The sequence below is a fragment of the Takifugu flavidus genome, chromosome 5, assembly GCF_003711565.1.
Source record: "Takifugu flavidus isolate HTHZ2018 chromosome 5, ASM371156v2, whole genome shotgun sequence".
In the NCBI taxonomy this organism is placed as follows: domain Eukaryota; kingdom Metazoa; phylum Chordata; class Actinopteri; order Tetraodontiformes; family Tetraodontidae; genus Takifugu; species Takifugu flavidus.
In genome coordinates this window covers 8,798,526-8,825,658 of record NC_079524.1, presented here as the reverse complement: position 1 = coordinate 8,825,658, position 27,133 = coordinate 8,798,526, and the positions used below count along the sequence as shown (strand labels likewise).

General features: G+C 41.8%; 2 protein-coding genes and 1 long non-coding RNA gene across 6 annotated transcripts in view; 1 reads left to right on the top strand and 2 right to left on the bottom strand.

Annotated features, from left to right (window-relative positions):
* Positions 1-19,135, bottom strand: part of ipo11 (importin 11) — a 61,625-nt gene extending 42,490 nt beyond the window's left edge. The window contains exons 1-12 of one of the 2 annotated variants that reach the window (XM_057031981.1): positions 18,979-19,121; positions 17,926-17,956; positions 15,684-15,838; positions 14,775-14,875; positions 11,861-11,933; positions 9,715-9,918; positions 5,359-5,491; positions 5,170-5,228; positions 3,054-3,102; positions 1,492-1,562; positions 1,160-1,352; positions 286-438 (exon numbers count right to left, since the gene is read on the bottom strand). In XM_057031981.1, the coding sequence (XP_056887961.1) occupies positions 286-438; positions 1,160-1,352; positions 1,492-1,562; positions 3,054-3,102; positions 5,170-5,228; positions 5,359-5,491; positions 9,715-9,918; positions 11,861-11,933; positions 14,775-14,875; positions 15,684-15,821 (1,174 nt within the window). In that variant the 5' untranslated portion in view covers positions 15,822-15,838; positions 17,926-17,956; positions 18,979-19,121. Of the gene's footprint in view, positions 1-285; positions 439-1,159; positions 1,353-1,491; positions 1,563-3,053; positions 3,103-5,169; positions 5,229-5,358; positions 5,492-9,714; positions 9,919-11,860; positions 11,934-14,774; positions 14,876-15,683; positions 15,839-17,925; positions 17,957-18,978 lie in introns of both variants that reach the window. The other variant, XM_057031982.1, reaches the window with a different exon arrangement.
* A 1,656-nt stretch (positions 19,136-20,791) lies between these two features.
* hsd17b3 (hydroxysteroid (17-beta) dehydrogenase 3) lies at positions 20,792-26,451 on the top strand. 3 transcript variants are annotated; one of them, XM_057031984.1, is made up of 13 exons: positions 20,792-20,930; positions 21,095-21,160; positions 21,270-21,938; positions 24,068-24,114; positions 24,216-24,300; positions 24,420-24,527; positions 24,787-24,854; positions 24,935-24,979; positions 25,517-25,551; positions 25,634-25,715; positions 25,784-25,849; positions 25,918-26,067; positions 26,152-26,451. In XM_057031984.1, the coding sequence occupies exons 3-13, from the start codon at positions 21,782-21,784 to the stop codon at positions 26,260-26,262; spliced, it is 954 nt and encodes a 317-aa protein (XP_056887964.1). In that variant the 5' UTR covers positions 20,792-20,930; positions 21,095-21,160; positions 21,270-21,781; the 3' UTR covers positions 26,263-26,451. The 3 variants fall into 3 exon arrangements, with proteins under 3 accessions (XP_056887964.1, XP_056887966.1, XP_056887965.1); XM_057031986.1 differs by having other exon boundaries at positions 20,801-20,930; positions 24,229-24,300; XM_057031985.1 differs by having other exon boundaries at positions 20,810-20,930; positions 24,225-24,300.
* On the bottom strand, positions 23,176-24,088 carry LOC130525335 (uncharacterized). The gene is made up of 2 exons (XR_008950462.1): positions 23,952-24,088; positions 23,176-23,721 (listed from the first exon to the last, which is right to left on the bottom strand). It is a non-coding gene; the product is annotated as an uncharacterized LOC130525335 (long non-coding RNA).
* Positions 26,452-27,133: the final 682 nt, after the last annotated feature.

The window sequence follows — 27,133 nt, the reverse complement described above, 5'->3', positions numbered from 1 at the left end:
GATGTCATTACATATTTGCAGGTATGTGAATACCAATACCTCATATCAATACCATCAGTGTATGGTGGATTATCTATTCTAGATCACAGGACTATAAATGTGAAAGATTACTACGTACAACAGTTCCAACTTGGCACTGGTGTAACACTTGTTCAACTGCGATTCAATTGCAAACCTAACCAACCATAGTTTATCCTGTTTTCCAGCAACATCTGTGCACTCTGAACATCCTGCAGGTCTAAATAAGTCTAAAAAGGTTCCGTGTTTCTGCAGAGGGGCCACTACCAAAGCTCTCGGGGTCCTCTTCCCACATCGTCAGCTCTTCCTCCGTGAGAAGAAAGTAGTGCGAGACGAGACGGCGTCCAATTTCTGTCAGCGTGGAGTAAGTGAAGAAAGCCGTCTTGATCTTGTGAGCCTCCAGACTCTCAGGTTTACTGTCTAGTAGAGGAAAAGGTAGAGGAAAAATAAATTAAATAAAATACACGATGAAGGCTGTTTAAATATTAATCGGTCAATTCAAAACTGCAGTTTCTTGAACCAAAATGATACGTACATATTGGGTTTATTCTTGCTTTATGGCTTCTAGATTTACAGGATTGACAGTGAATTTTTTTTCCATTGTGTGGTAAAATGCAAATGGTTTTCTGTCTTCCATCTTAAAACTTCAGCTCTGCGATGGCATGTTATGTTGAAACTGGGAAACATTTTGTAAAAACTGGATTTTAAAAATTCGGTGGTTTTGGAATCAGTATCTTCCGACGCCTTCCTGAGGAAAAGGACATCCATGCAGTTCCAATAAACAAGGCCACACAGCATTTTCATATAGATGGATCTAAGGATTAACTCAGATGGCGTTTCTGAAGTGAACCTTGTCAGACTCAAGGATTGAGGCAATGCATTCCTACTATATGAAGAAAAAGAAACGGCTTTGATAAACGTGTACAGATTGCACGAGTAGGCAGAACAAAGCGCTAATGTGTTCCATGGCTAACGATGCCTGAACTAAACATGAGCTGTAACAACATATGGCAAGCTTTCTTGTGAACGCGTTCTCTCCTCCTCGATCATCAACCGTGGCATGCCCTTTACTCCCCAGCGTTACCACATCATCGTTAACCGTTGTTGCCATTTCCCCCAAAGCCTTCCTTTCGCTTCCTACCGTCAATGTTCTTGGCAGGTTTGTAGGCGTCGTTCTTTACGATCATCTTGATGAGGTTCATGCACTGAACAATGAACCGTTCAAAAGTCACCCCCTCCCCAGCAGGAGTGAAGACGTAGCTGACGGCAAACTCCAAAGAACGATGGATGAGTGGTATAAATGCACATGGGTGGTGCTCCAGGAAATCTAACAGCTAAACATATTGGAGGTTGAAGAAGAGAAGGCCAAGGATTAAAATGTGATGGGCACCCTACATTTCTCTAAAAGAACCCGTTAGTTCAATGATCCAATCATTTACCACAATGTCATTTGTGACTGAAGAGTGAACTCACAACTTTGGTGAAAAGTATGATTGTCTTCTCAAGCTTTTCCCTGCACGGGCTGTCAGAACCAACCTGCCGACCTGTAAATCACAGCAGTTAGACAGTGAGGTTTCCCAGCACCTACAGTTGATAAGCTAACGGACCCAACAGAATAAATAACCACAAGTCATTTCTTGACACAGATGCTGCAATTGGATTAAAAATACTTTAGCAAAATTTGCTTTCCTGGCAAATAATATAGCTTCTTGGCCAACATGGTGGTTTGGGATACATTACTGAGGGTTGACCTCAATATCCACCAGATGATTCTTTTGAGACAGAAGTCATCAGAGGTGCTTTATTAGCACAGGAGTGGAGCGTCTGTATAGTCTTCCTTCATGTCAAACTTATTGAGAAATAAGCAGATTGCAGTCTCTGACCTTCTTTGTCCATTTGTAAGTAGTCTGACTCTCCATTTCTTTTCAACAAAAATGAGTCTCAAACTATTGAAGCACCGGTGGATAATATTGACTTTGTGCCCATGCAAGTGTTTGCTTGTTTGCACCTTGGTGACAGAGGATGAGCAGTTGTGAAAAGAAAACAAAGTCACCAAGGTCATTCATCAGAAGGAAGATAACAAACAAGAGGATGAGAATGGAGACACAGAAGGGTTTAACTTTGCAAAGCTGACCACAGCAGAAGAGAAAAATCTCCAAACAGGAAGAATCAGACATCTGTACAGGAAATAAAGAGCCCAAGGTTATATACGGTGGCTGAACTTATAAAGCTGTGCAGCGCTGCTGTTTCTTCCTGCTCAACAATGAGTCTGGAGTTATGTCTGTATCTCCTGGGTCCAAACATCTACAGGAGCCTGACCCCATCTGTATTGCCATGAGCAAATATTAGAGACGATAGCAGCAGCTGATACCCCAAAATGATTGTTCTGGGAGGGGGGATGGAGTCACATGGATTATAAGTGTGAATGGACCATAAAATAGATCCAGCAGCAGTCTATGGAGGTGGAATATACCAGCAGCTTTAAGAACGTCCCGTCTATATATGACACCAAACAGTGGAGGATGCCAGTGAGGTGTCTTTTTACTGCCTATTTTACTCCACTATCATACCAAGATATCTCACTGGATGATGGGAAGGTGGGACCGATGTCAGGTAGCAATATGTCAAAATAAAAATTGAGCCCTAAAAAAACAAGATAATGGTGTGATGGTGTGAGATTGGCATGGCAATCTATTGTAGGAAAGAGTATAACATGAGCGAAGATATGGAGGGGACAAGTGGAAATTGTTACTTTAATTGTAGGACACTGATTATTCATGTGACTTTAGCAAACAATCTGAAATGGTGTTCTTAAATTATTGTTCCATCTGACTATACAGAGATTATTCCACTATATCAACATGAGAATGGCCCGAAGAAGAAGAAAGACTGTTAGGAAATCCTTTTACAGTACACTTCTGCTATATGGCAAATTACACTTTTGATCTTCAAACACCTGAGTAAATGTGTTTAATCCTGAAATGAAAAGCCAGGGATCATAAAAATGAAAACCAAGGAGACAAAAAAGTACTCACAGCATTCCAGGAACTGCTTTAGTCGTTCAAACACTGCATTCAAGAAACCCTGAAAACCAAGAGATGAAGGATGGTTGAGGGAGATTAACACTAATCTTTTTGCCATTTCTAGGGATAATCTCAGGAAATTCACAACTGCTTCATCAATACTACAAAGAAGCAGGTTTATTAAAAAGATAATACAGCTTCCCAATCTTTCTTTGCCGAGCAGAAATTTGTGTTTACATAGACAGTATTTTGGTCCTACTGCTGATTTGAATACTATTACAGAACTCTTCCCTTTGACGCCACTCTTACAAAGGTCAGGATCTTGTGATGGCTCTCCAGTTTCTAACACTCAATTATGTCCCAATTATGTAAATATGTCCACTTTGCATGGTGCGGGACCAACTTTTAACTTCCAATTTGGTGAGAAAGCTTCAATTTAATGGTTTTGGAGCATTAATGACAGTAAAATAAGACACGCTACATTGATAAATTCTTGTTATGCTCTGATGACTTATGGTTTCAAACCATCCATCCATCCTCTACCGCTTTTAATGGTTTCAAACCATCATAGGCAATATTTGAAAAACTGCAACAGACCATTTAACTTTCCCTGACCATTATGAATGAAAAAATATTTAAGGATGAAGTTCACTGTCAAAATGATTGAATGAGAATCTATTACCCAACTGAAAGAAGCTCACCTGTGTAATCAGACATTTTACCTGGAAAAAACTGAGCGGTATCAAAGATTACATCTAATAAGCAATTTGGATTGCCTTTAAAAAGACGCAAAACCCAGGACAAAATGAATCCATAATAAACCAGAGGGAGGCACTACGTCTTGGCATGGACCCGCATCCATCTGACATCAGACAACTAGCATAAAAGACATAAAACCAATACAGAGATTAAAATAACATCCAAAACTCTCATATATGCTCTGAACACTCATGAGAATAAACAAGTCTTTGAATCAGACTTGAACACTTGCAATGAAAGACAAGTCTAATCTGAGCTCGTTCTAAAGCCGAGGGGCCACTACCTTGAAGGCTCCTTCTCCCCTGAGCTTGACCCTTGATTTGGGAACCACAAAAGCGACACTGACCGCCAGTACAGCAAGACAGCGTGGAGCCAAACCAAGGACAACTTTGTTGGTACTGTTTTTTTTTTATTAGTTGTATTTGTTGATCCGATTTAAAATCATTATCGATTTGTTTGTTTGGATCATATAACCTTCAGCTGCTGTCTCTGTGTAAAAGGGAGCTCGCTCCAAGCTGGACACTTCGCATGAATATTTAAACAGCGTGACCACAAGTTATTGCTGTTCCAAACAGAAAAATGATTCTTTGAACCACTGTGAAGATGGGAGACGGTGTATTGCCCTTCATCCAAAGCACTTTTTCCAAATAACATTACTCAATGGAGTAACAATAAATACAACCAGCGTTTGAGACAAAAACAAGCATGCGCGTAACCAAAAATCATTACGTCTGCTTACTGAGCAGATGCTAAAATAACCAGGGATGGCTCGAGACAAATGACATTTTAAATGTCACAACTTGAATTATTATAAAACCATCAGCTATGACAGATACTGAGAGTCATAATAATGGAGTATTAGACTGTGGTTAGCTAGGAATGCATTAAAGGGTACATATTAAGATTGATGCATCTGCACGTTGCACAAGGGACCCAAGAGTTTGATAGAAGAATTCAAGTCTTCTGGAGCACTAAGATGAGTTATGGGAGGAATATAAATCAGTTCTACAGTCACATAGGCAGAAAGCATAAAAAGAGTGGGAGGGATCAGTTATAACAGAGACTTTGTCTTAGTTAAGCTTTTTTAGACTATTGACGGCCCCAGTCTAGGAAAACTATCAAACTTTCTTTTTATGTTGACAAATGTTTCATGTGTCATCATTTTAAATAAGGAAGAGATGTGTAAGAGATGGACTAAAGTTAAATTAACAGTTTTGAGAAGTTGGAAGAGTTTATACAGACCCCCCTCAAGGCTTAAGGCACTTTCAAGCCTTCATATTTCGCACACTGGGACAGGACTCACTCTCTATTCAAACTCAACACAAAAAGCAGCAGGTTTTATGGCGATCAAAGCCGAACGAATACTCACCATCACTTCAATATTCTGCTGCGGTTCTTGAAATCCATGGACCGTCAATTTACGAAGCACTGAGAGGGAAGAGCGGACAAATATATTATTAAACCGCATTTTGCTGCGCCCGATTTTTATTTTGAGCCATTAATAAATTATTGGCTTGCATTGTAGAGGATGCAGGGTGTGTGTGAATGCATCTGATACCTTTAAGGGAGAGCAGTGTCCTCTCCAGCGAGCCCAGTGCAGCGGCCTCGTCTCTGGCGTAGATCTGCTGGAGGAAGCAGTCTGTGTGGTGGCTCCACAGAGAGCACGCAAAGCTGTAGATGCCCGATGCCAGCTGGAGACAGACACAAACAACCGGCCCATCACACGCAGGTATTCGCTGCTGAATCTTGAAAACCGATCAATTGCATCAGCCCACGGATGCATATTCATCAAAAAGACTAGCAGCTCTGTAAAATGATGACAATAAATATGCAAGGGCGCAATATTCTCCCACAAAATCGAACACACAGAGAGCTAGGAGGGCCCGCTGAGTCACAGATGTAAATTGGCTCTAAATGAAGTTCCCGTTACAGTCGTAACGTTATTTGAATCCAAGCCAATTACGTTTTGTTCGGTGAAGCTTTCTGTTAGGAGGAAAACAAGACCATCAAAAAGCAGAGAGAAAAGTACCAATGGTTCCATTTATACAGCCTGGCCCTGTCGCACAGACAATATAACCAATCACCCATGGGATAAAAATGAGTTTGGGATAACGCTTTGCTTTGTTCGTCTATAAAAAGAAATGAACAGGCCAGAGGAAATCATTACATTTCCACAAGGAAATAGAGTAGTTTAACGAAATATTGCAGGCCAACATCTGTTTTTGGTCCATCGGTATTTGCAGTGCGTAAATGTGCATCGCTTCGATCAAACCTGAAAACCTGAGAGGAAACTTTTGTTGACTGAAGTAAAATATTGAATTTGTGAGTTTATGTTGATGTTGAATACACCGACAGCATGTTTTTTTTTAGAAAGATACTTTGAAAACGCTTCTTCCCAGACAAATAAATAAATAGTGTACAAGGGATCATTAAGGGTTTCCTTAAATACCAGCACAGCCAAGGGTTTACTTTGATCCAATTAGAACTCGAAGAAAACAGATATTCAATGCTGTTGCTTCCACAGAACAATTAATTTTCCTACCCACATTTGTTTTGTTTGTGACAGAAGTCTCTGCGGTCGTGTGACCTCTGTGCATTTGGGTGAATGCATGGGCGAATGTTGTATACTTTCACAAGAGCAGGCAGATACAAAGCCAAATAGCATTAAATGTAAATTATTTTCCTTTATCAACCAAGTGATTTCCTAAATCTACAGGGAAGAGCTCACAAGCCAAGGCAATACCAGAATCTACACATCATTTCCCCTGACCATCTTTTCATCAATACCCATTTAATGGAATATTCTCCCTCTATTTCTATGCAGAAACAAAACACCATCACTTTGTTCCATACTGAAGCCACCAAGTTCTTGGAAAAGGTATCCAGGTTCACTGCATCCAAGTGTATCAGCATCTTGGCTGAAGATGCTTAGTTCGGGAAAGTAACTGAATCTTAAGATGTTTAGAAAATACCTATGAAGCTCTCTGACAAAACTGCAATTTTATTATTCATCTCCACTATAACTATAAATGTTAAAAGCTGTTTTTCCAGCCTTAACTTAATTAGGGTGGCCTGCTTTATCCATTCTAAAGAAGATCTGAAAAGAGGCTTCGAAGCTCCAGTCCATGATATTTAGTTCAAACAGCCCCAAAACTCAGACAATTAGGGTTTGTGGGTTTAGTCCAGCTTGTGTGGAACTAAGCTTGGCGAGCTGCACGTGTGGATTAAGCTGTTTGACGGAAATGAGACAAAACATCTTGGCTGTTGACACTGTAGCAATGTATTCGTTATTGCTGCTGTTTTTGATTAATTTGCTATTATTTTTCATTAAATCAGAGTCTGGCCATGAGGGGTCTGATGTGCAGCCAGAAAAGTCGTGTCACATTCTATCCAACTTTTATGTTGGACAATCACTGACAGATGCAGCCACATCCTTGAACATTGGATAAAATCTGTTTTGAGGCTCATATCCCAGCCTGCCTGGCTCTGACTCCCCATCCACCCCAGTACAGAAGTACAAGTCATTGCTCCAGGAAAGGTCACTAAAATTGCTTTTTGCCCTCATCTTTTTTCCCAGTATCAGCTAATTCTTTCATTGCTTTTTCACTGAGCTCAGCTTGAAAATTAGACCATAAACTTCGAGTGGAGGAGCGCACATTTTCTTCTGTATGCACAACACACTGCGCCTAAAGTTATGTTATTTCCATGTATAATGTTCTTCTGCACGTTTGGGGTCACTTCAGGGCTGCTGCCTATTCACACTGGTATTGTAGTAATGCAATATCAAAATGTATTAAAATCAAGACCATGCAGAAAAACAAAAACGAAATTGTTCCATTCACGTGCTCCATCCAGGCAGCTTGTCAATGACTTTGGCTCTGTCCCCTCGTCCGCTCACCACTTGGCTGGTTCCATTTATTCTCTTATCCACTATTAATCTGCAGTGTAGCGTTCAATACTCATTGTGTATCATTTATATATCAGGTTTATGTACCGATGCTTGCTCCGAGGGGGGGGGGGGTTCAGGCTCCGGGTTCTATAAAGTATCCTGAGACAATCGATTGTTATTATGGATGTATGAATAAAAGAAGATTGAAATCAACTAATGCAGGGAACTTCAATGTGACATTGTGCAGTGGCAGTCACTCGAATTTCATTAGGAGAATAAACTGAGTAACTGTGGATCACAACGCCGTAAATGGAGATGCTGTGAGGAATAGATGCCTCTGAAATGCAACAGGATGGAAGAACGGTGTAGAATAGCTTTGACATTTCAAAATGCAGCACAAAAAGGACAATTTTATATGAATCACAGCGATCCGGAAGCATAACAATCGAAGGTACGAATGAATCATCAAAAAAATAATAATAATAAACAGCATTCGATCTGTTCTGTGTGGTCACATAAATCCATTCGGGTTTGATGATTGTGTTCCTGTCCATCAGTGGGAGTATCTCTCTTCTGAAGAAAAGTGCATTCCTGCTGCGATAACTCACAGCCGTCGTTGGTAAATTTGGTAACAACGTGGTGGGTGTTACACTGTACAGCCTACATTTGATATACCGGCTTCTGGAAAAATGTCTGTAGCGGGTTCAACCATTAGCATCGTCCTCACTAAAGTTTAATTGAATAACACATTTTTCAGCATACTTAGCAGTATGGAATATTTAAAAGGCCATTTCAGCTGAATAAAGTGGGCTCTGGAACTATTATTCCAATGCTGTCCAGTATTTGGCAGGTGCACAGTCTGTTTGGTATCTCAAGGCATAAAAGAGGGGCTGGTGCAGTGGGGGGGGTGCAGGGCAAACAATGCACAGCTGCTATCGGTGACTAGCAGTCACAGGGTGACAAGGTGGAAGCAAGGGGCTTTATGGGTCACTGGTGCAGTAGAAGCATGCGCTGGGGCTTCCTTCCAAAAAAAGCCACCTACTGCAGCCAACACATTTCCCTACAGTGGCTGGAAATAGCAGCGAAACCAAAAATATCTATATATCAATTGACAAACTGCCTCTGCAACAGCCTCCTGCCATGTGTTTGAACTTCTGGCTCATCGGGACAACTGATTTTGCTTATCAGGATGGTTCACGTGCAGGCAGAAAAGTACTAGTATCATTTATTTGTGTGTTTGGCTCACATTTAATAATCAGTCTGTGGGGGCCTGAAAGAATCATAGCTTTCTGTTATTGCCCAGACCTATTTTTTTTAGTATTTTGATTGTTTGATTTTAGACAAAAAAAGAATAATTCCACTCCAATTTCTCTTGCTCAAGATTCACTGCTTGGGAACACTTTACTGTTGGAGGGAGTAGATGTGGCAGCAGCGCATTAATGCATCGTCTCTCCGTCTCTGCCGCGTTCTTCCTGTCATGCAGTGAGTAGATAAAAGTTAGCAAAAGAGTGGAACAGGCTCAGGTTTCCAAAAAAATAGGTGAGTGGTGAATGATTATATTGTGCCCTTGTTCAATCACACCGCTCTCCCTGGTCCAAGTGTTGGTACAACTTGAATAGCATTTACTCTTTTACAACATTTACATGTAGCAACAAATTTTGCAACAAATTTGCTCCTGCAATCGAACGTGTGTGCCGAGAACCCAGCTGCCACTATTCCCAGCTTTGAAAAGTTGTATACAGCAGCTAAACAGCATCTCCTTGAGGCAAAATATGAAAGTGAAAAATCAAGCACCGTTCCATGGAATCACGTCAAGGGCGAGAATAAAAATCTGACAGCACAGACAAAGAAATGAAGCCAAAACCACCAGCATATTCTTCTTCATATTCTATGGCAAGGTTCAGTTTTATGCCGGCGTTCGGCATCGCTGCACACATGGGACAAAATCCACAAACTATGTTAAATGAGCTACAGGGGAAGAATACCAAAAGGTTTCCCATAGAAGCGGCAACAGTGTGGACTTACATCCTGGAAAAGCCTTCTGTCCTGCGCCAGGCGCTTGGATGCCAGTGTTTTGGTGACGTGGTAGAAGGTGAGCAGCGCTCTGTGCTGTTGCAGGCCATCCTGGCTCTTCACTGACTCCAGCAGAATGGGAATGAGCTCTGGCCACTGCCTGGGGCAATCCAGGCGGGCCACCTTGGCTATCAGCACCGCAATTTGGGTGGCTATCTGTTGTAAAACAGAGACAGAAAACAAAAAATGACCTCGGGGAAATATTACCAGGCAGCAGGTGGCTCTGTTGGAAGAATCGGTAATTTCTGGGAAAAACAAATCTTAACTGAGTGCAATATTTGATTTAAATTGTTCTCTGGATTATGGTCAATCCACCTATCAAGGAGACTTTGAAGCCTTTCCCTGGAATCACTGGGCCAGGACAGAGAAATACACCCTGTTGATGCCCAGCCTACCAAAGTTTGGATAACCATTCTGGTTAACAGCATTAATCTCTACATGCAACCTAAATAGCCATATTGGTCTCCTGATGTATACTTCAGTTTATGTGGTGTTGAGCTCGTCAGCAAGAAACTTGCTATTTTGTCATTGCTAGAGTGCATTTCAGGAGTTTCCTTTTATTTATTTATTTTTCCCAGCTTGGTGATGAAGCACAAGCCCTTCTGGGGTTTAAAAATCGACAAATAAAAGGTTTTTCTATGGCATTCATTGCTTGCTATATGGAAGCCGTCTGTCCTGATACTAGTGACAACTCTGCCTTGCGGTAATACAGGCTGGAGAGACCAGGATGGATGGCCACGATTCAGGACCGCCCCTCCTCGTATGTTAGAGACAAGCTACACCGTCACTGAGTTTACGTTGGCTGCAGTAAAAACCATAAAAGAGGCTATCCACACACCTCTGCTCACGTTAAAGTAGAAGCCAATTAAAAAAAAAACATTTCCAATAAAACAATCAGTAGCTGCTAAAATATCCAAGAATACAGCAAACGTTTTTTTGACTGAAACATAGAAAAAGAAACGTAACCTTAATCTATTAACCGTTTAAAAGAAAATCTATTGTTAAAATGAATACAAATTACAGCTTCATTTTAAGTGCTTTATTCAAAGTAGTCCCTGAAAATGGGCACTAATAGTTGAGCATTTCATCCATATTTACATAAAGGTGGTCCTTTCAATGCCATTCCTCTTTAACTATGCAATGGAAATCAGCCTTGAATTTTAAATGTATGATTCCATATGTATTTGAAGAGGACATATGCTGCAAGGTCTAAAGTCTGTAGGAGGCATAGAAAAGCAGGAAGGACAGAGCAATTGGACAGGCTGTCTCACTAAACAGAGGACACAGTAATTCTTCATCCTTGGAGGGGGTCCTCCAATTCACAGATTTACACAACAGAATGCTAATGAGTCTAAATATTTAGAACAGCCTGCATTGTGGTTTCATCATCTCTTCTATCAACTTGACTCTGGTGTGTGATTTTTCTGTGCAGGAGAAATAGGGCACTACATCTTCAGGCTTCCTTTTTTTGTGTGGCTACATTTGTTTGTCGCTCTAATTTAGCTAGCGTGACCAAAACATTTTATGATGTGCTAAATTTTACACGAGTCAGAAAAACTGAGTCTTCCTCAAACTGGAAAGAAATACACAGGCAGTGATCATAATTGTTGCCCAACACCGACACTCAGTCTAACACTTACATCGCAAAGCTGTTGCATTTGTTTAAAAGGGGCTTTGAATCCAGTTTCAAAGCACCTTCATCAAACGAACGGCCAGACTTCTTGTTCTCCGTTTCCTTGTGTGAGTAACACAGCTGACCTGCAGTGTATCCATTGATAATTGCAGCCTCTAAACATTCGAGAACTCCTCATCAAAAGTGAAATAATAGTCTTTGGGATTCAGAGCAAACAGCCCCATTATGTTTCGGCTTGTTTGAAGTCATGTATCCATGTCAGGTTAAATGTAAATAAACAGGTGAAGTGAAGGCAGTTGCAGGGATTCAAATCTGAACCAAGCAGCAGAATCTGGGACCACCAGAAAAGAACTCTAGCAGATCAAGTCAAGACCTGTTTTTAAAAAACCTTCTGCAGGTTTGGTCATATATCTGAAGCCATCAATAAAATGTTATCGAGCAACATGCCACTCTCTTTTCACCAACCTGATTGACGGGCTCATTGAAGTTTGTGATCAGACCAGCGCGCAGCAACGTCTTCTCCTCCTCTGATAAAGCACTGTGGGTGGGGAACACACAGAAAGGCAACCATGAAGACAGGGAAAGAGTGAGAGGAAGGGGTGACATCAACTGACCAAAGCAAAGTGGATGTTTTGGAAGCAGGAGATTTATTTACACCTCATTGACCAGTCCAATGGGAACGTCTGCGCACTGACAAATGTCTCCAACACGTTTCAAGTGTCTCGCATCTCATTAGTTAGCAAAGCCCTTTCAGGTCGGCACCAATTGGAGCACCTTTGGTGACATCAAAACGCATCATTGAGCTAAAAATGAAGCAGACGGTTCGTGCAAGAGTCTTCTCTAATGCTGATGATCCATCGTGCCAGTAAGACTTATTTTTCGTGATCTGCAATGTTTGACTTCAAACATAAATGATGATGATAATGACACATCTGCCAAGTTGTTACGGCGCCATTTAAATCCCTGTGTAATGTTGTTGCAGAGCTGGAATCCGAGTTGAGTCAGGACATAACTTCTCTGCTCTGTTCTAAGTGGAATTCTGCAGCATCAGCCAATGTTTTTGCCAGAAGTTGTGAGGGCATATGCAAAACTGTGATGGTGCGAAATTGTAAAAACATATTGAAATTACCAAAATTCCACCACTTTCGCCTACTTCAACGACTGCTGGAACAAGATAAAGTGAGACAGCGTTTGATGTAAGGAATGAATCATGCTGTAACCCTGGGCAGAGTGGAAAAATATGGGCGCAACCAAAATTACTCGGGGTGAGGCTGTGAATTATTAAAACAAGATTTACAGCACAGATACTTCTGGCAGTAGGGCAAGAAATACGTCTCCATGTATGTAGCCCCTCTAGTCCTATCCCACAGCCAGAGGAATCGATCACTATCCGTTATTTGGAATGATCACATCAATTAACTGCCCATGGAAACAGCATGATGTGATATATTTCATCAGATAAGAGCAGATCTGTTCATGAGAAATCTGAATAAGACGCCCTGTTTTCTCCCCAACACTCCAAGGTCTTCATGTCTTCATGCATGTATTCCCCTTATCTGCATGCATGTGGAAAACAGGAACAGGCAGCAACACAACAAACATGCTCACATACTCAAAAATAAACTGGATGGAACTGAAATGTGCACCGGGGTTTATGGAAGAGCATGTAAACACGTCCAATTGGATTATTCCAATGAGGAAGTCGGGCGGGGGTCGGGGGGGGAGTTACATTCAAATGGGTTTCCAAAGCAAAGTAACATATCAGGAAGACGGGAAAACACCTGCCAGTAACAGGTTAGAATTATGTTTCATCTGCTAAATGTCAAGCTAATCTTTTCAATCATAATTTCTCAACACCTTTAAAAAGGTCCAAACCTATAGGCCACCTATGCCTGACAGAGCAAAGCCCAGGAGTGAAGCTGCAACCACAATCAAATATGAACAGACATCTGTCTGTGTGCATACACCCATGTGAACGGACTCATGTCGAGCGTGAAAATACACACTGGATACAAACCGCATCCATGACACCTGGGAAAGAATGTTTTAATATGAATGTTGATGTAATAAACCTCTGTATTCTGCAGACTTGCAGAGATGATCCACATTTGTGTTGAGGTATTAATGAGATATTGCTCTCAGAGGGATGGGATGGAAATGCATGGAATACATTAAAAAGCTGCCTCGGTTGTGAATAAAACTGTGTCAGCCCAAGTGCGCGTGTATGAAATATGCAAAATGCAACAATGTACACGAGTATTTTCCAGTCCCTTCCTATGAAAACATAAAAAAGAAATGTGGAATTCCAGAAGGAACCCGCTCACAGTCAGAAGTGTGTCTCTTTATCAGCGCAGACTTGACTACAATCACGTCCCCCATCGAGGGACACCTTACGCACTCAGGTTATGAATTCAGATTCATTCTAGGGTTGAACAGACTAATAAGTCAGGAAACAGAGAGAATGCACCATTTATACCTGAAGTCTTGAACTGTCAACACTAGAAAACACAACAAAAATGGCTCCATGCGAACATGTGAGCATCAGCATCATCTAAAATCACATATTAGCATCAATATATTAGGACTACAGCAGAGGAAACTAACTAAAGTGTAGGGATCTTAACTTGTTTACACAATTACAGTGATCAGCAATGAGCCGAGATGGGATAAATGACTATTAGCCGCATTATACAAAGTAATGTGTCCACTCTGTTCTGTGGTGGCAGCATGTGACCTGATGCTGCATCCAGCAGCTGGATTAATGGTACAAAACCAAAAGAAATCGGATACACAATTGAGGGGCTAAAGCCCCTGCACAGCACTTTGGTAAATTAAATTCAGTTTACTGATGAGAGTGAAACTTTAGGAAGAACTTTCGGAAGAAACACGAGAAGAGCAATACTCCGAAGCGGTCAAACAGTGTCCACACACTGCTGAGGTGGAACTGATTACTTATGGCCACTGCTGTCCCGCAAGTTTTAGAGCAAATGTTTAATTAAAATCCAACAAAAGGCTTCTCGTCGGGTATCCAAGGACAGACGCTTGGCTTTGAATACTCAGCCAATCTACCACCAGGCAACAAAAAGACACACACGGGCAGAAAAGGTTTCATATCTGAACACAATATGAATAATCAGCTGTGAAAAGAGGCTGAGGAGAGTTATAGAGGTAGGCACTACCTAATGAGAACAGGGGAGATGAGGGGAACAAGGAAAAATGTAAATCCTTGAACACAGGGAGAAAGATTAAGGTTGAATAGAGATAGAGCGGATGAGGCTGACAGGAGGGGATGAAGATGATAGACCAAAGATCGAAGAAAAACACTGCGAAAGCGACGCCAAGGAGCTGGAAGCGATTTAAGACAAGAGAAAAGACTTACTGAGGTGCTACTCTCCTCCAGTATCTGTCGATGCCATTTTTGAAGTACAGCACAGCCAGCCACCTCACGTTCACGTCGAGCATGTGGTTATTAAAGATGCTCTGTGGTGGAAAAACAGAAAAAAAACAACAGGTACGCACTTAGGTGATGTTTAACTCAACTAATTGCAGGCAAATTAAAGCCTCACAGCACATGCCCTGTTTGCTGCATAAACACATATCCAACCTCTTCCCTACCCTCGGCTCTTAATTATGACTCAATTATCATTAGTCTCGTTTTGGCGTTCACTTGTTGCACAAACAGTTGCTCCAAAGATAAAAATAACCTGATTAAAAGTCTTGATGTGAGCAGGGAAAAAGTCACTCAATATTTTCTGCCCCATTTGCGCCCAGACTAGCTGAAATACACACTGGGTTTATGATAACACCGACGTGCTCTTGCAGCGGAAGTGTCACACTTTCCAAGGTCATTCTTTATTCAGTGCAAACACAGGAGGCCTCAGAAGGCAAAACTAATGTTCTTACAGCTTTCTTCTGAAGACACAGGAACACAAGTGATTTTACAAAGTTTTGCAGTCTCTATGGGATATGTTTTTATCCAAGACTGAATTTAGTAAGCATGTAACTTCAACCTTGCCCCTGGTTGATTGACTGTACCTGGTGCCATGACGTACAGGCATTTTTCTAGATAAAGTGAGACATGACACATAAAAACACAAAAGAGGACTACAAATGCAGTTTTTGTGTCTCTAAGAGCCAACAATGAATCAAAGTTGAGTGAATAATCAGCTTGAATAATAATAATAATGAAAATAATCAGATGAAAAAGTGAAATTGGGGCTTTGTGATAAAGCGTCTCCATATGCCAGTCACGTTCCATGCAGTGTGCATTTTTTAAACTGTGTCTTACCAGAAGAACGGAGTAAAATCCAGGCTGGGTTTCCCACTGTCGGAGCTGCTCCTCTGCAGGTTTGAGCACAGCCGTGTCCTGACTGGTCGCCTGAGTTAAGGCCTGCAGCACCACCGAACTGGCACTGTCCATATCCATACTTGGATATATCCGCACTAGGAAAGATCAGCAAAGAGAGCAGTTATATTTGTGCTGATTAAAATTACTTTCGTTTGGAGAAGAAAAAAAAAAACTTAAGCTCCAAAAAAGACTGACCTGTTAAAAATGTTACGTCACTAGTTCTATGAAGTGATTTAGTATTAAAACTAGTCTTAGCTGAAATTTGCTACACTTTGTATCTCATTATCTTCAAAGGCAAAAAATAGAAAACAGAATAAAATTAAAGCATATTTATGTGTTTAGATTACATGTAATTTTTTCTCCTCTTCATCTATAGCTATCACAAAAACTGCATCTGTTCAAACTAATGCATATATGTAAAGTACAGATTAGAAATCAAGGCCTCAGACTAAGATCTATCATTTTTCTCATGTATAAACAGGTTAGGAGCCTACTTCTAAAATAACAAAATGATAGGCAGTGGGTATTTTACTAGTATTATCAGTATATAAGACGGTGGTGTTGGCCCTGAGACTTTAATAGGATTTTAATAGAGTTCACACAGTAAGCAATGCTGCCACCTGTAGGCCAGAAACAAACGTGCAGCACTGTGTTCCATCAAGGAGCCCCTCTACAAAACAGGGCTTCTGGCAACAGTTGTCACACAATAGAGTGATTCCTTCAATAAACAGTGCGTGAATTATTAATTTAGGAGAAAATTAGTACCCAAACATCTGTCATGTGGAGTGATTGTATCTTGAATCATTAATATATTGGGGAAACACCTATATGCAAAATATTTTTGGTATATATTTAGTCAATTTGCCCAAAAAGTATTAATTTTTTTTCCTTATAAAGACCCTGTTTTAAACTACCAGTACTCATAGTGCTGAAAGTGTGAAATAAAGAAAGGAATGTTGTCAGAGACTTTCATTACCTTCAGCATTTACTAGTACAGGAGTACACACATTGGTGGCATTGGTTTGATGAGCTTTTGCAAGGTCACAAGATTTATTTGCGTTCAGTGTTGTGTTCATTTTTCACCATGATCTTGGAGAATGGGACCACTGTGCAAGTATTCTTCAGCACATCCCGAAGGTTCTGATTGGGTTTAAGGTCTGGACTGTGGTGTGAAAATGATGTTTTACATTCCATGAACCACTCTTTCACAATGCGAGCCTGTCATTACTGTCATCTTGGAATATTCCCAAACCATCAGAGGAGAAAGAAAATCCATTGATGGAATAACCTGGTCATTGAGGAAGTTCAGGTTAGTCAGCTGACCTCATTCTTTGGGAACACAACCTAAACCAGAGCAACTGCGGTGACCCCAGGCTACAGCACTGCCCCCACCAGCTTGTGGAGCAGGCACTTGGCATGATGGCTGCATCACTTCATCTGCCTCTCTTCTCACCCTGATGCAACCATCCTCATGAACAGGAAAAATCTGGACTCATCAGACCATATGACCTTCCATTGCTTCAGAGTCCACTCTCTATGCTCCCTAGCAAATTGAAGTCTTTTTTTACTCAATTGGGCTCACTGATTAGGGTTTATCTCAGCTTTTCAGTCCCAATCCCTTGAGTTCAGTGTGTAGAAGGGAATACTTCTATTTTTAATTATTAAAACTCTTCTTCACTTTTCTCTGGGCCAGCCAGTGTTTATAAATATCGCCAATCACTGCATTTCATGGCGCAGAAGCACAATGATAGTGAAGGCTAAACTTACAGTGAACCAGATTCACCGACAACAGTTCAGCACCACGGCTGAGAGAAGACAGTCATGGTTAAGCTGATCGGGGAGAAAAAGCTGCAAAAGTGAAAACAGCCATGGAAAAAGTGGCAAAAAAGCTACTTTGACAATTTAAAGGAACTTCACAAACATTTGACCAAAGTGTGCAAAGGAAGGAGTGTCAATTCACATTCAAACAGACCTACAACAGCCTAAGGAGAGGGCTTAGGAGAAAGTAAAATAACTGAACTGCTGCCCAGACTTTCAATCAAAGTCTCCCAGTCTGGATGGTGACTAAACACAAAATCAAATTTGCTTAAAGGCCAGTGTGTGAACTCTGAAAGCAAGTGATGATTCTGGATTGCAAATCCTGAGCTTTTCATTTTATTAGGTGCGCGGTCGGCATGCCTACCAGGAGATTCATCTGTTTGTGTTGTAGAAATCTGCAGACAATGAAAGAAAGGTGCTGGTAAATGGTTTGTTGCCTGGTGTTGCTGTGACTGGCTGCAAACACCCCACAGAGAATCTATGATGTGCAGTATTGTCAAGGAGAGGAAGATGAGAAACAGACCGACATTGCAGATGAGCTGATATCAAACCTCCGCGTGTTTGAGAATATCTGACATCCCATTCAAGAAAGGCCTCCGTTTGTCCAATGTACAAAAGTATTAATGCCATTATTTCTGTTTAAAGTAGGTTTTCCTTCCTTTATGGTGTTGCTGGGGTAAATACTAGGTGCTGGAATCTATAAACTGGATTGACCGTACTGTTGCACTTGTAAATACGTCTGAAATAGGGAAAAATCGGGGTGGATGTAAAGGGCAGAACTGGACAATGTAGCAGGTAGACAAAAGACTGATGAGCCAGTGAATGCTCATGTCACCGCTGAGTCTGGGGGGGCTTATTTGGCGGGGGGGTGACTGAATGATGTTTAATACTTTATTTTAGCTTCTATCAATATATGGGCTCAGAGTTCGCTGTTCTTAAATACATTCTGCCACTAGATCAATGCATGATGAAATGATGGAAAAGAATTGCTATTCATGAGTCACTGTCGCGATCTGTAAATGTTGGGGTGATAAATATTTCACTGTCGTAACGCAACCGACCAAATCCCATGGGAAAACACGAGTCTCTTATTTTCTTTTAAAGAAACATAAAGGGGAAAGGCAGTGATGGTCGTAGAAACGACAGCAACTACAACCTTACGGTTAAATTTACAGTTTATCATTTGCATTTGACATTTATAATGAAGGTTCCTTCCTTTCTCTTAGGGCAGTCTAATAAACAAAACAAACGACAAAAGAGGGAACTGATAAGTAACAGTAACAGACACAACAAGACCCAACGCTAACTTTTAGCAAGCTAACAAGCTACATTTCAACACAAAACGCAGGGCCGACAGCGTCTGTAGGGCCAAATAAGATGTTTCGTAAAGGAAATGTAAATGTAGACGTGCACTCACCCAGAAGCCTGGCCGTAGAAAATCAGGATCTGCGGTTGTAGAGCGGCAACTGAAGCTGTGTCAATGGTAATGTAACAGGAGATGAAAACACACGCTTGTAGGAATGGCGCGACCAACGCAGCAGGCGCACAATGATGACGTAGGATGAAGCGGTCTCTCTACATCTGGAGGGTATGTTGTCTCAGCAGTTGCATGAATGTCATCTGTCTTAAAACGTGTGATACCCTATCAAATTAAATGAATCGCTATCAATATTCTTTACTTTTAATTTTATTGAACCTTTATTTAAACAGGTCGGCCCCACTGAGATGGAATTATCTTTTTTTAAATATCAGTCTAAGATACATTAACAGTTGAAGTCACCCAGAAACAAATAAAATGCATGGTGGATAAAAGCAACAAAATTCGAATGCAAATGTACATTCAAACAAGTACAAGGGTGATAAGCGCTCTTCAGACTTTGTTTTGTTATTTACTAACCTTTTGATACTCTTCCTTCATAATGTTTCCATTACTTGGGTTAACTATAAAAATATAATCCCAAAATGTATGGTTAATCAGTGACCGCTTAGATTTATGTAAGCCATGCATGGCTCCATTTTACATTTAGATGCTTTATGCTGGACCGTTACAAGTTTTAACATTAAAATCACTATGACTGTGTTATACAGTCCAAACTACAAATTGTCAATTTTGGGTTCGGGTCCTTTATTTGTCCCACACAAGGAACTTTTCAGCGCAACAACAGCAAGAGCACGCAGAGAAAAATAAAATAAAAATAGAAATAAAATAGAATACAATACAATACAATTAGGAATATACAAAGACGATGTGTATATACAATAATCCAGGTAAATGGATACTCAGCTCCTGTATACCTGTACATGGTACAGAGGGTGAATACAATAATAAATCTCTTCCTCGCCCTCCTGGGCGGTGCCTCCTTCCTTCAGACTCGGGTTCTCTACCAGAGGCCTGGGAGTCTGAGGGTTCTGCGCAGGATCTTAGCTGTTCCTAGGACTGTGCTCTTCTGGACAGAGATCTCTGGTGTGGTTCCTGGTATTTGTTGGAGCCATCTACTCAGGTTGGGTGTTACTGCCCCTAGTGTCCCAATCACTACTGGGACCACTGTTGCCTTCATGCCCCACATTCTCTCTATCTCCTCCTTCAGCCCTTGGTACTTCTCCAGCTTCTCGTGTTCCTTCTTCCTGATGTTGCTATCACTCGGGATTGCTACATCTATCACCACCACTGTCTCCTGGTGTTTATCCACCACCACTATGTCAGGCTGGTTGGCCACCACCATCTTGTCAGTCTGGATCTGGAAGTCCCACAGGATCTTGGCCTGCTCGTTCTCCACCACTTTCGGAGGTGTCTCCCACCTGGTCCCTGGGACCTCCAGCCCATACTCAGTGCAGATGTTCCTGTACACTATGCCAGCCACCTGGTTATGCCGCTCCATGTATGCCTTGCCTGCCAGCATCTTGCACCCTGCTGTGATGTGCTGGACTGTCTCAGGGGCATCTCCACACAGTCTGCACCTGGGGTCTTGTCTGGTATGGTAGACCCTGGCCTCTATTGCTCTGGTGCTCAGGGCCTGTTCTTGTGCAGCCATGATTAGTGCCTCTGTGCTGTCTTTCAGTCCGGCCTTTGTCAGCCACTGGTATGTTGTCTCGATATCAGCCACTTCCTCAATTTGTCAGTGGTACATTCCATGCATGGGCTTGTCCTTCCATGATAGCCCCTCAGGTTCCTCCTCCTTGGTGGGCTTTTGTTGCCTGAGGCATTCACTCAGCAGTGGGTCAGTGGGGGCCATCTTCTTGATGTACTCTCAGAGGCTTGTTGTTTCCTCCTGGACAGTAGTTCGGACACTTACTAGTCCTCGGCCCCCTTCCTTTCGCTTTGTGTACAGCCTCAGGACACTGGACTTAGGGTCAAACCCTCCGTGCATGGTGAGGAGCTTCCTTGTCTTGATGTCAGTGGCTTGTATCTCTTCCAGTGGCCAGGGTATTATGCCAGCAGGGTATCTGATTACTGGCAGGGCGTAGGTGTTTATGGCCTGGATCTTATGCTTACCATTCAGCTGACTTTTCAGGACCTGTCTTAACCTCTGCAGGTATTTGGCTGTGGCTGACCTCCTAGCTGCCTCCTCGTGGTTACCATTTGCCTGTGGGATCCCCAGGTATTTGTAACTGTCCTGCACATCTGTGATGTTCCCTTCAGGTAGTTCAACAATATACATATCAGAATATATAATATTCAGTCTGTATGTTTATTGTGCCGTCTGACAGCAGCCGGCAGGAAAGATCTGCGATACCTCTCCTTCACACAGCGAGGGTGGAGCAGCCACTCACTGAAGAAGCTGCCCAGTGCTGCCAGGGTGTCCTGTAGGGGGTGGGACGTGTTGTTCAACATGGATGACAGCTTAGCCATCATCCTCCTGTTTCCCACCACCTCCACCGAGTCCAGGGGACATTCCAGGACAGAGCTGGCCCTCCTTACCTCCTTGTTACATATCAAAACATTCTTACTGTTCTGTATTCAGTATTTTGGATTTTGGTTAAAATAAGAAATGGTTAAAGTCCGGCTTATAGTTGACCGGGATCAGGGCAATCTAAAATGTGTATGTGCGTGTAAGTCTGTGGGCGTGCACATGTGTGTGTTGTAGGTGTGTGTAGGGAGAGAGCCAGAGAGAGAGAACTGGGCGTGCCCCCTGTTCTGGTACACTTAGTCCCAACTTCCCCAACTTTCATTTACAGTGAATGATGAAACTACCTTCTGTCAGAGCAGCAGGCGCCCAGAAATGAGCATGGAGTTCAGCGAGCAGTTCTTTATTTGTGTGGGGACTGTAGTCTTTGTCTACTATGGAGTGAAACTTCTCATTTTCAGCAGGATGCTTTTCCCCAAACTTTGTTTTCCATTGCCGAATGCCTTCATGACATCCATGGGAGAGTGGGCAGGTCAGTACGTGTCTGTCTGTCTATGTATATGTGTGTTAAACATTATTCGGTAGGTTATACTATTAGCCATTAGCCAAAAAGTGCCTTACATAAGCTCACATTCCATTATTCGGTAGGTTATACTATTACCCATTAGCCAAAAAGTGACTCAAATAAGCTCACATTCCTTTGTCACAGAAGCATAAGATGCGTGACCAGAAAGTCTAAAGTAGCCTGAATGTGTTAAGATGTGTTGAACTTGCTATATCTGATGCAATCTTTATGTTTGCAGAAGGTATTTTTTCCAGTGAATCTTTATTTATATAGCGTCTTCGGCAATTATAATTGCCTCTAGGCGATTTACAGGACCCCAGGGCCTGACGCCTAACAGTGGCAAGAAAAAACTCCCCTGTGACTGGAAGAAACCAACAGGCTCATATGGGGGGACCCTCCTGCTGAAGGCTGGCTGGTTAAAAAAAGGAGAAGGAGAGGGGAAGAGGACAGATAGAGATGCAAATACAGCAATCTACCAATAGAGAAAGAGATGAGCGGGTGCATATTCATCATCGGTTATGGAATCTGCTCTGCACCCCAAGAGAAATCTGATATTTGAATGAATTAACTGAGGAAATTAAAGATAAGGAGATAAGATTAGCATTTCTTCCATTGGTGATGGCAAATTTACCTATATATGAGCTGGGGAACAATAACAGGACACGTGAAGGCAACTGTGAGAACGCAGCCAGGGTTACGGTGAATCTCTACTTTCGTGGAAAATTCTCTCACAGATTCAAATCTCTTCCTGTTTCCTTTAGAAGCATCTGGGAGAGCCAGAATGGGACCAATTAAATGAACTCATGCTGAGACAAGTTTCCCTTCCTTTTTAAGCTCCAATGTCATTTCATTTCACAACAAATTATCTTCAGTGCAGTCCTGTGTTTTATTGTCTGCTGACATTTGTTACACTTCTAAATATGGACTTTGGGATAGCCCTTCTCCCAATCCTCACGTACTGTTCGGAACGGCCGAGCACTTAATTCTCGTTTTCAGAGCCAATTAAACCACACGCTGAGGCCAGAGTCATTTCCCAGAGTCTTTAGTGCCCAATTGATATATAGTTGTGTTGCTTTATTATTGTTTCATTATCTTCACTGACAGAGAATAATATATTTTATATATATGGTTATATAGTAAATACTCATTAGCTTAATTAGAGATCAAAAGGTCTGAATGGCATGTGGGCCCTGTAATAGACAGATTACTTGTCCAGGGTGATTTAATGGGTAAATTGATATCTGACAGTGCCATCAAATTTCATAAAACATCAGAAAAAATGTTATAATCAATTATAAGAGTGTGTTAATAAAGGGCTTTTCTTATTATAATGTTCATAATCAAAACCCTGTAAGAAATTCACCCCAGGATTTATCAGCAAAGCAAACAAACTTTCAAAGCTAACATTCCTTGAAGAACGGAAGCACCAACAGGTTGGAGCTCCTGAGGCAGGCTGAAGCTTCTGGAGTGTCTGTCGAGCCTCTGCTGGTTGTTGCTTGGACCCCCAAATGTTCGTGGTCACCAGTGGTGATGTGTCACAAGAGCCACAGTTTGGAACAACAGTGCAGGAAAGAAATATCATTATTACTTAAGAATTTTCACAGGGATGCAGCCAGTTGGGAACGTGTGGTTTCTTGCAAAGAATTCAGAGAAGCATCCTAAACAAACACTGGGAGCTGATCCAGAAGAGCACAGCCAAAGTCCATGCCTTCTTTGCCAAAACTCCCAAATTTTGCCAAATTTCCCAGTCCTGAAAAATAAAAAAAATAATCTGTCAGTGAAAGAAGGGCCTGTTTCCTTCATAGGCATGATCAGACGGAGACGGGAGAGAACTCAGAAGACCAGCAGGTTCTGTTTGTTCTCAGGAAATTCTTTCTCGGAACTTAGGAAGACACTGTACGACCCGTTAGGACAGGATGGGTTTGGAATAGTGAAAACAAATACCACTACCACAAATACAAACAAGATCGTGGGAACTACCTGGGAGCAGCAGGACGGGAGATGATGGCGTGCAGCTTTGGCTGACGGTGCTCCTGGTGATGAGAGGAGATGGTGCAGGAACCTTAACGGATGCTTTCATGTTTCTCATCCTTTAGTGGTGACCGGCTCTTCAGAGGGCATCGGAAGAGCTTATGCATTTGAGGTACGTAAGTAACATTATTATCACGTCGGGGAAAATGTTGTATTTTGATTCGTCACCTCTGCTGGGTTTTCTTATCTGACCATTCACCACTGCGCTGCCGGTTCTCTCAGTTAGCCAAACGAGGAATGAACGTTGTGATCATGAGTAGGAATAAGGAGACGTTGGACCAGGTGGCTGCGGAAATAAGTAAAGGAATGCTTTTTAAATTCTATTTTAACAGCTTTAAAAAAAAAGACCTGCTTATGAATATATGGACAAAGATGGCAAGCATGTTGCTAAATGGCTCCTTTTATTTTTCTTGTCAGCTGACACCACTGGAAGGAACGTGAAAGTCATAGTGACAGATTTTGTAAAGGAAAATGTCTTCGGTGAAATTGAGGACCAGCTCAGGGACCTGAACATTGGAGTTCTAGGTGGGATTAACACCACATGTAATATTAAAAGATCCACCTCTCCTCTGCCCTCCCCTCTCCTCTCCTCTCCTCTCCCTCCTCTCCTCTCCTCTCCTCTCTCCTCTCCTCTCCTCTCCTCTCCTCTCCTCTGCCTTCTCTTCTCTTCTCTTCTCTTCTCTTCTCCTCTCCTCTCCTCCTCTCCTCTCCTCTCCTCTCCTCTCCTCTCCTCTCCTCTCCTCCCCTCTCCTCTTCTGTAATTAGTATTCTTTATGTGTTCTAGTCAATAATGTAGGTATCCTGCCAAACTACATCCCCTCAAAATTCCTTGATTCTAAAGAGTTGGACCAGGTCAGTGAAGATAAGGTGTTCCCTTTAAATAACGTGTTATTATTGTATTGTCAGCTTCCAACAACCGTTTCTCATTTCAGGACGTGACACGGGTGATTAACTGTAATGTGAGAACTGTTGTCAAGGTAGGAGTTTGCTTTTACACATTTTTTAAAAAAGCAAATAAAAAAGGGGACAGGAAGTGACCTCTCTATCATGGTGGTTTTCCCCTGGATGCAAAAGTGAAGGAAGGATCGAATTTCGAAAAGTCAATTTCAACTTTAAATGCATTAAACATCTCCAGTGTTTAGAATCTTTGCATACAAAAGGAACAAAGTTCACATTTGAATGCACCTCTAAAGTCAGTGCAGAGTCCATATTTCTGATGTGACGATAAAAGAACAAGTTGAGCCAGAAAAACAGACGGATGGAGGGAGCAAAGGATGATCAGATAAGGGAGGTTTGACAGGAAGTCAAATCAAGACGAACCCTGGGCGACACCTAAAAGGAAAAACCCTGTCCTAAAAAGAAAACACACACGAGGAGTACTAAGAAACACTTGAATGAAACAAATGATAACATAATTTAAAAAAAGATAAAACAAAGAAATACACAAGAAAAGTAGGAAGTAAGGAAGAAGAAAAGAAAATCTTTTTGACATTTCATTCTTTTTATTTCCCCAGATGTGCAAAATGATTCTTCCTGGCATGGAGAACAGGTTTTCTTCCCATGTTTACATGGTCAGATGAAGTAACCCAAGATTTTACACACACCTGTAAACGTTGGTCCTCCTTCCACAGAGGGAAAGGCCTGATTTTGAACGTGTCCTCAGGAATTGCTTCCATTCCATTCCCCATGTACACCCTGTACGCCGCCTCCAAGGTGCAGACCTGCGCTCCTGGACTTTCGCTCTTCATTTGCGCCCTCACAGGTATTTTCCATCCCTGCAGGTGTTTGTGGAGCGATTTTCTCAAGGCCTTCAAGCTGAATACAAAGACAAAGGGATCATTATTCAGGTACCTCCTGAGGCTCCGCCACCTCCTAAACCACTGCCGCCCTCTTTGATCACCTCCTTGGGTTTCAGGTGGTGTCTCCGTTCGGGGTCTCCACTCGAATGGCGGCGTTTCAGCAGACCAACATGGTGACTCTGTCTCCAGAAGACTTTGTCCAGCGTTCCCTGTTGTACCTCAGAGCAGGAGACAAAACGTACGGCAATGTCAGTCACATCATTATGGTGAGAGAAAGAGCCACAGGATACATTCATTAACAGTGGAAAAAAGACTTGCCTGATACTTGCCTGTGATCTGTGTGTGAACAGGGTTGGGTACTGCAGCACATCCCTCTCAAGCTTCTCTACGCCGAGGCTACGCAACGCAGCCTAAACAACTATGTCAAGAGGAAAACGGCAAAGGACCAAGGCACCAAATAGGAATTGTAAAATCCGGTGACTCCAAAATGTACCGAGTGTTTGTCACTTTAATTATGTGTAGACATGATGTCAAGCTCAACGTTTTTAAACCCAAAAACCCAAGGTATTTATTTACTGATCTGCAACTTGTAACCTTTAAATGGAATTTTGAGGCAATAAAACCTTTTCACAGTTCTCCCGAAGACTGAATCAGGTTGAATTTCTCTGTTTTATGTGCTCATTTTGCCTTCCGCTCACGCACAATGTTGATTTTGATTCCACAGGTCTGCATATAAATCAGGCTGAGTTCAGAGTCGTCTCACGCATCTTCCTCGGGTCCTTTCCACACATGCACTGTTGCTCACTAATGTTTGGCTGTTAAGATGATGCTTTTTTTGGTCCATTTATGGCCTGAATGTTGACTAATTCACCGTTATTTCAAATGTAATGGATCTAGACTTACAAATTCTGTTTCTGCCTAATTTGATAGCAAAATATGAGACTGAGTTGTGAGAAATGAAGCCACAGGTAAACAGAGATGAAAGCAGATGTACAATCTAAATAACCTAAGTGCTGCTACAAACGGTTCTTTTAAGACCTCTAAATCGGTGGTTTTTGAAAATCAGAACCAAGTTTTGACAGCCCTCCCTGGCAGGGTCGTCCACAGACTCAGCTGGACCTCTGCAAAAACCAAAAAACCCAGCAAAAACATCAGTTGCCTTATTTCCAACTGATATTAAAAAAGAAAATCTTCCTAGGGCTTGAGTCCAATCACCTTAGTACTCAGGGAAGTTTAACATTTGAGCTTTGTGATGAAAATCTATCAAAGTATTTCAAATATTGCAGCTGCATTCACCTGATTTTTGAATGTACATTTGAAAAATCTGACAAC